General features: G+C 35.0%; 1 protein-coding gene across 1 annotated transcript; it reads left to right on the top strand.

Annotated features, from left to right (window-relative positions):
* The first annotated feature begins 8,113 nt into the window (after positions 1 to 8,113).
* On the top strand, positions 8,114 to 13,285 carry LOC120630888 (peptidyl-prolyl cis-trans isomerase sig-7). The gene has a single exon (XM_039900222.1). It carries the CDS (start codon positions 8,230 to 8,232, stop codon positions 10,648 to 10,650), a length of 2,421 nt encoding a protein of 806 aa, XP_039756156.1. The 5' UTR covers positions 8,114 to 8,229; the 3' UTR covers positions 10,651 to 13,285.
* Positions 13,286 to 14,815: the final 1,530 nt, after the last annotated feature.

The following is a 14,815-nucleotide window of genomic DNA, read 5'->3' as shown; positions in this document are numbered from 1 at the left end:
AGAGGACTCCTGACTCCAGACTCCTTTGGACTTGATTTTAACAATCAAGTCCAAAGGAGTCTGTTGCAAACATACAAACAAACATACAGGTGAAGCTAATAAAAAGCGTGTAAAAATTCAAATGTATATGAAACAACAATTAATTAACGTAGTATTCTGAGAGCTATACTAAATATACATTCGAAATTTCATAAGAGGAGTAACAGAACTGGTAACAAAAAATGTCAGTATCATTAAAATAACAGCGACTATAAAAGAGAGAAACAGGTAGAAAATAGCAGTTGCTTCTGTAAGCATTTACAAAATTACAAATGAGCAAATTAAAGAAAGACAGGCATACGTTATTAGTTTACAGAGACATAATCATATCAACCCTTTACCATCCCGCTACAGGGCACGGGCCCCTCCCACAAGAAGGGATTAAGGCCGTAGTCCACCAAGCTGGCCCAGTGCTTATTGGTGGGACTCCACATACCTTTGAGAGCATTATGTAGAACTTTCAGGTATGTAGGTTTCCTCACGATGTTTTCCTTCACCGTTGAAGCTGAAAGTGAAGTTGAGCTCCCCACTGGGCTATCACCGCTATACAGAGACATACCTAATAGATTTCATATCCAATTGTAAATATATATAAAAAAGTATTCTATTTTAATTTCGAACACTATTAGGGTATTCATAACACAATTACAAATAGGTAAGTACAAACGTGCGTACGATGATGGTGCTTCGAACAAAACACGGGATAAGGCGACAGATTAGATTTCGACAGGCGACAAGTGAGCGGTGTCACAAACACTTCCCCTCTCGATATTTGCTCGTACCTACATCGTGCTCCAAAATGTACCCCGAAATACTATTTTTTATTCTCATTTTTGTATAACAGTGTTAACCTGAACTGTTTGTAAAGGGGTTCGAATATTTTGGCACGGAGTCTGGCTAAACTGCTGACCGCCGTCTTTTTTTTTTTTTTAAATAGCGGTTAAGCCTAAAACTTGTACCCAATAATGAATAGACAATGGCATAAATACAAAAAAATATTATATAACAAGCAGATTTACACAATTTAGCTCATTCAAAGCTAAATTGTGTTTAAAAATCACCCATGTGTTGAAATAAAAATAAAAGATAGATAGATAAATTCTTTATTGCACACAATTTATAATATAAATTGAAAACATAAATATAAGAAGAATAAAAATGCGCAAAGGCGGTCTATAAATAATAGGTATGTTACCTATTAAAAACTTAGTAGGAATTAAGGCCAAAATGGTGATGTAACCATGCGCTAATAGAGTTTTTTTTATGAATGAAATTGGAGTCTGAACAATTGGTATCTCAAGTTTTTCAAGTTACTTAAATTAAATTAAAGCTAGTTTTCCGGAGTCCACCGCGGGAAAATGCCATAATCTCAAGATAAATCGTATCGTAAATATGTGGGGCAATTAAGTAACGGTTTAGAAACTGCTTTAGTTTTCAGGAAACTACTGCAGTTATTACCATCAGCTCACAATAATGGAGACATATTACAATCTCTTCATGAATGCCTGTAATAGGGCTATCTATATGCATAAATATTTATTAAATTTAGATTCAAAAGTCGAATTTGTTACAAAAAAAATATTTTATTCCACTGTGGTGGGTTTTTGCTTTACGGTGATATGCCTTTGCCTTATCCCTACCAGGAAGAATAAAGATTAAAAAAATACATTCTCCAGTGTGCAAGAAGCCTCTTAGAAAAAAACAAATACTGTCATTATATCACGAACGCACATAAAACTCGTCTGGGGCGGCCAATTTCCTCAGCCATTTCCCCCTTCAATTTTTTCAATACGCGTTCGAGATCATTTAACATTTTTATGTGTAATCTTGCTTCGTGGCGATAAGACAAGGATTTTTCGCGCTGCTGTTTATTTTATCGGTGACGCTTTACGGGGAGTCTAAACAGATTAAATGTAAAGAGGGCAGCCCATAATATAAGTGAGCTGCGATAGCTCAGTGGTTAAAATGCCTACTGAATATATTCTTTTATTCCAGTACTAGTTAGCCCTTAGCTTGCTTTCATCTGCATGAAACTAGTGATGCATTCTAAGATGATAGCGGGCTAACATGTTAGTGGTTTTGCAGTTATATTAAAAAAACCATAAGTACTCACCCCTAATCGGACTCTTCGCAGTAATATAGAAGAAATGAGTCTTTATCTCTATCCTTGTGGTTCACCCCTTATCGTATTTGATAATTCCTACCCTCGAGGCGCAGTTAGCGATTCAAGTTTGGCGATTTTGTTTATGTGTTATATTTTTAGTTCAATGTGTCATATACCCAATCCATTACCGGCCCGCTACTACTATGGCATAGGACTCCACTGTAGGAGGAGACCTATGCCCTACATAGGTCTCCTCCTACAGTGAGAAGGATTTAAGCCGTAGTCCACCACGCTGGCCCAGTGCGGAATGGTGGACTTCACATGCATTTGAAAACATTGTGGAGAACTCTCAGGCATGCAGGTTTCCTCACGTTGAAGTGATATATTAATTGCTAAGGGCAGATCAATGTATCATTAGGTAAAATCTGGATTTCTTGGACTTCCTTACTTAGCAGAAGAATATAACTAGGTTTCTATAGCAACTGTTTTTCGCTCGACCCGGGTATCAAACCCAGAATCTCGTAGAGTATGTTACAACATCAGTAAGGCAGGTCTTCCTTATAATAACTACCCCAGTTGATTTTCATTGGAGTTTAAAAAAGGAATCGCATAAAACAACAGCTCTATGACGCAAGAGGCGCTTGAAAACCGTTATTTTTCTAAATTATGCAACATTTGTATGGAAATACCACCATCAGCCCTCCTCCTTAAAAATACATTCCATGTTATTTGTTGCGTTGGTTTGACGCTCTCGCGATTTGATTGCTTTTTCATGTAGATCGCAATACACACTACGGTATACTTATAAGATTTCTACGCGTGCTGGATAATTTTAGACCCTCAACAAAACGGAGGGGCGTTAAAATATCAAATCAAATAAAAAATAATGTCTATCCCAATAAGTTTACAGAAGTTTTTAGTAGGAGTAAATAAATAAATAAAAATAGTACGACAATACACACATCGCCATCTAGCCCCAACGTAAGCGTAGCTTGTGCTATGGGTACTAAGATGACTGCTGAATATTTTTTATGAATAATATACATAAATACTTATAATATACAAATAAAAACCCAGACACTGCAAAACATTCATGTTCAACACACAAACATCTTCCAGATGTAGGAATCGAACCCACGGCCTTGGACACAGAACGCAGGGTCGCTGCCGACCGCGCCAGTCGGCCGTCTAAAGAGTGAAGCTTTTTGTGACAGAGCTCGGCCGGGTAAGTAAGGTTTCCTAACTTTTCCTTCACCGAACCTTGAAGCAAATGATATTTTAATTACTTAAAACGTATTTACATAACATAGAAAAGATTAGGTGCGTGCTGGGTTTCGAACTCGGCCCTCCGAACGTGATGTCGAGCTCCTACCCACTGGGCTATCACAGCTTCCAATCAATTTCCATTCAAACCGCTTCAATTTTCTCGAATGTGTGTGAATTCCACCAGTTCTTAATAATGTTCTCAAAGGTATGTGGACTCCACCTATCCGCATTGGGCCAGCGTGATGGACTACGGCCTACACCCTTTTCATTCTGAGAGACCCAATAACAAACCTATAGCCAGCCCGCAAGAAAGGTCGTGGTCTAGTTAAAGGTTGAAAATTATGATGACGATGATGATGTTGTTATAATATAATCATACAAATAATATTATCATACATCCTCATCATCACATCAGCCCATTACCGGCCCACTACAGAGCACGGGTCTCCTCCCACAATGAGAAGGGGTTAAGGCCGTAGTCCACCACGCTGGCCCAATGCGGATAGGTGGAGTCCACATACCTTTGAGAACATTATGAAGAACTCTCAGGCATGCAGGTTACCTCGCGATGTTTTCCTTAACCGTTGAGGCAAGTGACATAACTTAGACAAGTTAGAGGTACGTGTGCTGGGATTCGAACTCAGCCCCCCGAAGGTGAAGTCGAGCTCCTACTCAATGCGCTATCAACGCTCTCATCTAATATTATCATACACATAAACAATAACCATACCCTTACAATTAATAATGTTAGGGTATGTATCTTGTACTGTTGCTATATGTATCTTTTTTCTGCCACATTTAAGACGCTCTACAATTACTGCTTGACGGCCGATTGGCGCAGTGTGCAGCGTCCCTGCTTTCTGAACCCAAGGCCGTGGGTTCGATTCCCACAACTGAAAAATCTTTGTGTGATGAACTTGAATGTTCTTCAGTGTCTGGGTATATTATAAATATTTATTTATATTATTCATAAAAATATCTAGCAGTCATCTTAGTACCCATAACACAAGCTACGCTTACTTTGGGGCTAGATGGCGATGTGTGTATTGTCGTACTTATTATGTACTACTGCAATAAGTACAGTGGATTGCGAAAAGTACCATATTCTCTCCATTCTCCTTTACATCCATATTATTTTTAAAATATATTATTTACACTCACTTTAATATGTCTTTACATAGTTGCACATATATTTATTAGTGTTCAGTACCTACCATATTTTGTCCAAATAAAGAATTTGAATTTGAATATAAGCCTGTTTGTGACCTTCTAACGAAGGTATAAACTACTGAACAGATTTTAAGGAAAACATGACATTGATTTTGAGAAGTAGATAATAGATTCAAGTATTTTAATATTTAAAGACATTGCGTTGCAACGAGCTATTTTAAAAGATTTTGTCTGGGAAGTGGGTGATAGTCAAGTAGTGTTGCCCAAATTCAGTCTTGGTCTTGCAGTCTTGGTCTTGTTCTTGCGTTTTTGCAAGACCAAGACCAAGAACAAGACCGCGTATTTTTAGCAAGACCAAGACCAAGACTGACCGTGCAAGACTTGAGCAAGAACAAGACATAGCCTGCAAGACTCTTGCGTCTTGCAGCTAGGACTTAGCGCTATTTCACGGAGTAGTTAGGTGTAACAGTTCGGTGTATAGGTAGGTAGGTACGCTTAGGAATTCTATGAGACGCAAAAAACTATATCAAAGAATATGAAAAACTGGACCTATGCGCATTACGACTAATACCATAAACATAGCGAATAAAAAAATATCTATTAAAATCAAACTGAGTGCATGCATAATTATGTTTTAACCATCGGCACTTTGATAATGCGGCATCAAAGGTTTTGTACTTACTTCTCAAAGAAATTTGCCGCTTTTCGGAAGTACATGGTTATGATACACGCGCCGGCGGCTTCTTTTGAAATCTAAAACAATCGTTGCCGCCGCGCCGAAATCATAACATTTGACACTATTCATGCAAAATAATTTCGAATTTTAAGAGTACCTACAGGTGTTCCAAAGAATAAATAAGTTTCAGAGTGCTTAGAATGAAAATGAATACATTATACTGATCACGCAAGTAGTATTATGATTAGGATAAAATGGTGAGGATAGGTAGTAGATGTCATAATAATTCATTCTAGTAAGTAATTATAATATTGATTACTTATATGGTTTTAAACTAATTACTTAGGTACTATTATTGTACATTTAGTCATTATATTTCTTAAGTTTTTACAAGAAAAAATAGCAAAAAAGTGTTCGAATATCTCTGAGAGAGATGATGAGAGTAAGTATTTACTAGCTGTGCCCGCGACTTCGTCCACGAGGAATAGTAACTTTGGAGGTATAGTGACGTTCAGGATTTATTTATTTATTTTAAAACTTCTGTCATCAAACATACAAACGAACTCTTCAGCTTTATTCAAATAAATGATAAATCGTAAAACTCTTTTATTAAATTTCTTATAAGTTGAGGGTTCAATCTCTTTCTAGACAGATAAGTATTGTTCTTTAAAATACAGTCAAGTTATTGTAATTAATTTGTTTTTTTACATGTTTTAGCAAATGTAAGCTTATAAATCATAAATGTTTATTAAGAAACAGTTACTTCCATGGAAAACGACATATAGGTCAGTTGATTTTTCGAATTTCTTATCAAATCTTCAGTTATTTATTAATCTGCTTGATCTTTACTATGGCTATGTTAATTCAAGCTCACAATGTTCCAATTCTAATACGTTTTTCTAAGATTTAAAGTAAACTTTAATAAATAGTAATAGACTAATAGGTAATTGCAAGACTTGCAAGACTCTTGCTGCAAGACCAAGACCAAGACCAAGACTGGGAGCGCAAGACCAAGACCAAGACCAAGACCAGGTGTATTGGCGCAAGACCAAGACCAAGACTGGCTAAGTCTCGTCTTGTTCTTGCATTTGGGCAACACTATAGTCAAGAGAAATTCAGTTTAAACGTTGCAGCCAAAAAAAGTCGTAGGTTACTTTGAAACTTGCCAATCTAAGGTGAGATCGTCATTTATGCTAGACTAACGTTATATCCGTCGCAGAATGGTTGGTAAATTTTCAATACTCACTTTATTAGGGGCGAGAGCGGAAGGAGGGTGGAAAACGGTCTTTATTAGATTTTCTAGAAACGTGAGTATACAGCCAATTGCATAGGCTGCGACCGACACCTTGATATTGGAAATTTCTAAGAATGTATTCAATTTATGACTATAGGTAAAAGTGGGTTATATTTTGATTCGCAAAGGTATCTAGATACACAAATCTCTAAAGTAAAAATACTTTTATACATAGAAAGGAATAAAATTAAAGTATGTACCTACATTTTTCATAAATATGAAAAAGTATGTTCTCAATTTGTTTATCATTCAAATTTGTGTTTTATGTGTCTTTTAGAACTATTTATTTTAAGGTTTTTTTTCACCGATCAATCTCCTTCTTGCCTTCTCCATCGACACAACATTGGCGAAGTACCTTGTGCCCAATTGGCACACTAAAAGCCATAAACAAGAATTGAATTGAATTCGAATTGCCTTTTAAATTGGTAGGCAATTTAGTTTAGTTTACAGATTTGTTACCTACCTACAATACCTCTTCTTTTCTACATTTTCAAAAGCAAAGCACTATTCAATGAAAATTGTGTAGGTACCTATAACAAAATCAGCTTCAGAGTTTCTAAAAAACATAGCTTGATGTAAATAATTATTGTGAAACCTCTAATGAGGCAGGCGACGACTTCAATGGCGGCAGGTCAGACGAGCTATAATTGGCGTGCCAACGCAAAATCGGACTTAGGTACATAGATAGGGTTTAATAGTAGGTATATAATGAATTTATGAACATAAAAAAAAATATTAAAAAAAATAAAGTGTTGTTTCCTTCCAAAAATTAAGTTCTTTTTCTAGGATGTCCCAGGCCCGGCTCAATATATTTTTTCACGCAGTTAGTCAGTTACGCTTTTGTATGTATGTGTGCAACCACGTCAATATAATTGAACGCATATCGCATTCCGTGAATTCCATTACATAATTTTATCGGTCCCGTCATGCCATCAGTAGGTATCTACTGTAAGGACGCCACGAATTTTAATGACGTGCATACGAACTGTTTCCCTTTTAGAGGGTTTTAGTAACTTTTAATAGACAATTATTGAGCAGAAAAAATTAAAAACAAGTAGTTAAATTTAGGCCAAAGCGCCATCTACATAACTAAGATTAAACTAAATGGCAAAACTTTGGGAAACCACGTAATTTCCGTTCATTTACATAGATGGCGGTATTCAAATTTATAGATGTTTTTTCTTATCTAGTCTTCGAACGATATTAACATAATATAATTATATCAAGGGCCTTCAATTATTATTTTTTTACATCCTTCACTTTAAATTTCTTCTCACAATTATTAAAATTGCATGTCCAATCTGATTTAAGCGAAGATTATCTGAATAAAGAGTACTCAGCAATAAGATTTTAGGAAGCTTAATGCAAAAAAATCTTATCAGTCCGTTATTATGTTGCTTTGTAAAAGAAATAAAAAGTAATACACAGAAATTATAAGTTTAAAGCAGGGATAAGTCAATCGTTCTGTCGGTTTGAAGGGTGTGGAACAGCTTTATGATTTCGACGCTAAATTACCATAGACTGTGAATGAGAGTGAAAATGTCAAAATGTTAGGTTATGAACGATGTGTCAACGTAACTTGTAGAAATCAAGATTGAATAGAAGTAGGAGTTTAAACCATATATTTACCATATATTTTTGTTTTTTTAGTAATGTGGTGATTGTTCAATACAAGACATAATGGCAGTTGTGATTGAAACAACACTCGGAGATATAACAGTAGACCTGTACTTAGACCAGCGTCCCGTAACATGTTTGAACTTTTTAAAACTTTGCAAGATGAAATATTACAATTTCAACTTGTTTCACACGATTCGTAGTGGATTCATCGCTCAAACTGGTGACCCCAGTGGAGAAGGATCAGGTGGACAGTCCGTATGGGGCATTTTAGAAGGGCCTGAAAAGCGGTTTTTCTCTGGAGAGAAAAGGCCAAAAATTCGCCATTCCGGTGCTGGTTTACTATCTATGGTTTGTACTGATGATATGATGGTGGGCTCCCAGTTCTTCCTGACTTTGGCGCCGGATTTAGACTCATTAGATGGTACACATTGTGTAATTGGTGAAGTCACTGAAGGCCATGAAGTGTTAACCAAATTGAATGAAGTGATATGTGACGAATCTCACCGTCCTTATCGAGATGTAAGAATAACCCACACTGTTGTTCTTGAGGATCCTTTTAATGATCCACCTGGTTTGAGAGCTCCATCAAGGTCACCTTCACCTAACCCAGAACGCCTTAAAGGTGGCAGGATTGCCCCTGATGAAGATATTGATGAAACTCAAGGAAAAAGCGCAGCGGAAATACAGGAAATGATAGAAGAGAAAGAAGCTAAAGCTAGGGCCACAATATTAGAAATAGTTGGTGACTTACCTGATGCTGATATTGCTCCACCAGAAAATGTCTTATTTGTCTGTAAACTTAACCCTGTCACAACTGATGAAGACCTAGAAATTATATTTAGTCGTTTTGGTAAGATAGTTAGTTGTGAAGTGATAAGAGACAAAAAGTCTGGCAACTCTCTTCAATATGCGTTTATTGAATTTGAAAACAAGAAATCATGTGAAGATGCTTATTTTAAAATGGATAATGTGTTGATTGATGATAGACGTATACATGTGGACTTTTCACAATCTGTATCTAAAATGAGGTGGCTTGGAAAAGGGAGAGGAGTGCAATATTTTGATGATGACTCAAAAAATAATTCAAGAGTCGAAGACCAGTTTAGAGGAAGACATAGAGAGGATAAAGATGAGGGAGACAGTCAAAGCAATGGTAGAAGATACCATAGTAGTAGAGACAAAGAATATGTAAGTGAAAGTCGCAGAGATAAACAACAGGATGATAAAAGAGAAAAGGACAGGAAACATAGAGATGAAAGAGAAAAGGATAGGCAATATAGAAATGGCAGAGAAATGGACAGGCAAGATAGAGAGTTGGATAAGCAATATAAAGATGATAGAGAAAGGTCTACCTTAAACAGAGATGAGAAAGATAAAGGCAAGCAATATAGTAATGACACAGATAAGAACAGAAAAACTAGAAATGAAAGAGAAACAGATAGGCAACACAGAGATGAGAGGGAAAAGAAGCATAGCAGAGATGATGGAGAAAGAGACAGGAAACATAAAGAAACTGATAGACAAATCAGCAATAATAAGGAATTAGAGAAACAAGAAAGATATGATCTAGATAAAGATAACATGGGAAGGGATCGGCACAATAAAGTAGACAGAGATAGACAGTATAAAGGTGACAATGACAAGGAAAGACAACAAGATAAAGCAAGAGACAGGCAACAAAGAGATGATAGATATGTGGATAAGCATCATAAAGATGAAAGAGAGAAAACAATTAAAAACGACAATAGAGAACGAAGTAGAAGCAGATCTAAAGCAAACTCTAATTTCATAGCTAGTAAAAATGATAGAGGAAATCACAGTAAGGATATAGAACGTAATATAAATAGATCGCATAGACATAGAAATGATAACATTGAAAATGAAACTACAGATGATCATACATCAAAGTCACCTACTAGAAGAGATAAAAACAAATCAGATTATAAAGACAGTAGAGATGAAAGAAAAAAAGAACAAACTTCTAACAGTCAAACACATAGAGATAGAAGGCAGAATGATGAAAGCAGATATAAAGACAGAAGCAGGGAAAGTAAGATGGATAAATATAGGCAAGATTTAGAGCCAAAGACACCCTCCCCTATTATTGTAGATAAGAATGATAAGAAATCAAAACAAAACAATGATAAAGTGATTTCAAATAAAATATCAAATAAAAAAGGCACTAAAACTACTAAGAAGAAAAGAAAACCATCAACATCCTCTGATGATTCTTCTGACTCAAGTTCATCAAGTAGTGAGTCTAGCTCTTCAAGTGAAAGTGACAATAGAAAAAAGAAATTAAAAAAAAAGCGTAAACATTCTACGTCAAGTAGCAGCAGTACAAGCAGTTCTAGCAGTTCTTCAAGTAGTTCAGACAGTAGTAGTGAATCTAGCTCAAGTTCAGATAGTGAAAATGGCAAGAAAAAGCATGTGAGGAAGAATTCCAAACTAACAGTTAAGAACACTAAAAAGAAAGTATAGTCCATTTTGTTCTGACCTGTCTTATAGTGTTAAAAGTCTGTTTGTTACTGTTTAGTGGTTTAAGCATATTAAATATCAATATGTACAGAAAAAATTGTATTATCAAAAAATCAGGAAGCCTTTCACAGACCATGAAGTGTTCATAATTTTTTTTCCATTAAAACAAAGTGATGGGGATAAGTACCTTTATAAACTTGAAACTAAACCAAAGGGGGTCCAAACACACCCTGAATCTGCTCTTGTTATTTGACACATCTTTAATTTTATATTTTTAAAGCACTGTATATATTAAAGATTTTAAACTAAGATTTTCGTGGTTAATCAACGTTTCTTAAATATAGTTTAATGGCTGCATACCACAATAATATGTTTATCAATTGTGGTCCCATTGTGACCAGGATTTGTTGATATTTTGAGCCAGTTAGGGTCAAAATATCAACAAATCCAAAAATATTATCATGATATGAACCTGTTGAAGTAAATTTAAGAAATACTGTATTTATATAAAAAAATTGATAGTTAAAGGAATTGTTTTTGACTAGGGCTTGTGTATGTCTAAAATGTTTTCATTTAGTTGTACAAATTTAAAAAAAAACCAACAATGGTATAAAGAAGATAAAAGAAAACCAAGTCCATTCATAAAGTGCAATAACTGAGGTTTAGAGCCACACAGACTTAAACATATGTGAAATCAGCAAAATGAGTTTACATTGTCCTATACAGTTTTATGTATATATCATACAACTGGTTCTTTATTAAGGATTTACATATAAATAATAACATAACTTTAGTTAATAAAAGATTAATAGGTTGTCATACTATTATTTAAAATCTGATATTGAACCTATTGCACTTAAAGGGCAAGATTGTGAAGAGTTCAAGAGATGTACAACCTCATCTGACTTATTTTAACTAAACCTTCAATCAAGTTAAATGATTAGTGTACAACAAAATGAACACCAGTTTATTTTAAATAAGTTATTGCTGACTAATGCTCTTAACGGCTAAATTAATTGATTTGTCATAGATATTCCAAACACATCATTACTGCATATCCCAAGTCACCAACTTGTAAAGAGCAGCTGGGATAAGGGTGCATACTCTTTATATAGGGTGTATAGCAATGGACATGAATGACAAATGACAATGAGTAAACTGTGACATAGATTTACAGCATTAAACATGTAGATTTTTTTTTTTATTAAAAGGCTTTGAATACTAAGGAGCACTGGCATTATTATTCAAAATAGTGGCCATGCAAAAAAAAATATGAATCAATTGAAAGATTTCTTCTTCCTGTGATTTATAGCTTTTTTTAGTGCTAAACCAGCACAGTATACTTTGACAGTGTTAACTAGCTTGGAAAAAATTTTAAAGATTTTAAAACTGACAGATTTCTTACTGTAAGTCAAATTCAAATTCAAATTCATTTATTTCAAGCAGGCCTAATTTATAAGCACTTTTGAAACGTCAAGTATGTATGTTTGTAGTGACTACCGAGTCAAAAATCTATCTAAGTTATCAAAGTGACACAGGTATAATACTATCATTGAATAATTAAAGTATTTTGTATTTTATTTCAGGTTAATCATGCAAGTTAGCTTTTAAGATCTTTTTTCTCTGAACAAAGCAAGATTTTATGGTTGATCTTATATTGATATGGACTTTGATATGGACCAGTAGCTATAACTTTGGTAGCTTATAATTTTTAATATTTACCTAGCTTATATTTCATAAAGTCGAAGCTTAATATTGTACTATTTATTGTATGATTAATAAATTCTAATAAATGGCCACTATTTAAAAAAAATTGTGGACGGTAGGTAAGCCAGGCCCTATACTAAAATTATCAAAACTATCTTTTCAATGGTATACTAAGTTAATGATATCACATTTTCACGAAACCCGTTTTAAGTAGATAATTAATAAGTTCTTTGATTAAGTATTCAAATCTTATGGACATTAGTTAATTTATTAAGTAACTGCACAGTAGTCAATCAATATGTATTGGATTTTTGGAAAAGCGCATTTCTTGAGTGGGGTGTTACATGAAAAATTAATACAAAGAGGTAGCAAGTCAGCCGTTGGCAACAGTTTTTTCATTTGTTGACAGCTTTTTGGAATAGAGCTCGTTCGGTATATTAATACAGACATGCTTATTTCTGCCGAAAAGCAGCATTGCTACGTTCCGGTCTGAAGGGCGTTGTTTCTGGGGTAATTATAGACAAATGAGTCTTAACAAGTACTACTCAGGTTGATGGACACAGGGTGGCCCTTTTTAGGCCGTCCCTTGCATGCACTGCAAACTGTTGCTCTGTTAACTGTTTGTAGGCGATGGTTTTTCTACTTGCTACCAGTTGGGCACTTTGCTTGGTTCGTCAATGATTATATTAAAAAATTCGACAAGTCTATTCGAGTATAGTGCTGTCTCTTTCACAATAGTTACAGTGGTAAAGGATAGCACTACATTTAGATCAGTCAATTATTGAGTTAAGTTTAGAGATACGATGTACATCCTTGTATTTTCTTATAGGATATTTTTTTGTATGCGGAGTAAGTTTCTTGAGTATTTTTATTTCATAACTGTGTTTTACATTCATCAATCCAATAGTTTAGATTCTGTTCCATTTTTTAATTAAGCTAAAACTAATTTAGTTTAATTTAATGATAAACTTCAAGTTGAGGTTGTCAACATATGATTGTAGGCATTTTGGTACAAAAAGTAGTAAAATATTTTGTATGTTTGAATGACTTAAAATGCAATAAATTTGAAGGTGCTCACAAACTTAACTAAAATGATTAATAAGACAATGTAATTTGTGTGTATTTGTGTCAGTACCAGGCTATTAAATGAATATTATAATTCGAAAAAATTCAGTGTTTAAATTTTAGTATTATAATAGTTTCAGTTTTAAGTATATGTTTTCATACCGACATTAACGTCTACAGACGTCTGGTCGTCGATGCAGTGATAGCCTAGTTCCTAATAACTAAGCTATAACCGCATCGACAACTTCCACTTAGGCCCCCCGTTCGGTGGGACCGAGTTCGATTCCCAGCACCTCTCGGAGCACGTACTTTTCAGAGTTAAGTCACAGAATTAAGAACATCCAGAAACCTTGTACACGACTAATATTATAGCATCCAAAACCACTCCACTTTAGTATAGTGTTTCTCGTACAGGCGGTTAGTCAATTCAGTTATTTAGCAGTTGACAGTAATTATTTTACCTCTAATGTTCTAAACGTTTACAATAAAATGGGGAAAATGGGAAAAATTGTGGGCTACCGACATTTCGCGGGTGTGAAGTGAGACGTGCTCGGGGCATTTTCTCTATTTTTGGACACAATGCACGGTATGCAATTCTGTGAGTTCAGTATGTTTTTAATTTAAAAGCAATTCAAATAGCACTTGCTATTACGGTGAAGGAGAAAACCTTCAACTCAACGTTCTCAAAGGCGTGCTAAGTATACCAATAGATAATAACTTATTCTGGGGGATCCACGTGCTCTTTAGTGGGCCGGTAATAGGTTAATGATGACGTCTGACTGGTGGTTCCACGAATGAGGTAACGATAGTAACTTATCATCATAATAAATGGTCTCCACATGCTGGAAGCAGATTTTCTTCTCCATCAAGTAACGATAAACTAAGCTTACAAAGTAATTCAACCAAGCGGCAGAAGTCTGTGGTATTTGAATCAGCATTGCTATATATTCCGGTCTGAAGGGTGTGATTGCCAGTACTGTATAAGGCTTAACTTTTGTGACTCTGCAGGATGCATTGCGTTAAGCACATACTTAATCCTCATTCAGACATATTTGTATGCAGTGCATTGCAAAAACAGTGAAAATTCCCCGCGCACGTCTTTCTTTACGATTCCTAGCTTGCTAGCTCACATTTTTTTTCCATTTACCCATTTTATGGTGAACGCTTAGAACATTAGAGGTTAAATAATTACTCTCAACCGCTAAATGGTAAGAAGTGATTAAACATTTGTTCGAGAAATCATTCTAAAGTGGTGGTTTTGGATGCTTCAATATTAGTCATACACGGTTTCTGTATATTCTGTGGATTTAAGTATAGGTATTTCGCCTTTTTTGCTCGACTAATCAAACAAGTATTGTTGTACACCTAACAAAATTATTAAACTTTGTAGATAATT

Source organism: Pararge aegeria, chromosome 17 (assembly GCF_905163445.1).
Source record: "Pararge aegeria chromosome 17, ilParAegt1.1, whole genome shotgun sequence".
NCBI classification, from domain to species: Eukaryota; Metazoa; Arthropoda; class Insecta; order Lepidoptera; family Nymphalidae; genus Pararge; species Pararge aegeria.
Note: the sequence above shows the minus strand (reverse complement) of the source record. Positions and strands in the feature narration are given on the sequence as shown.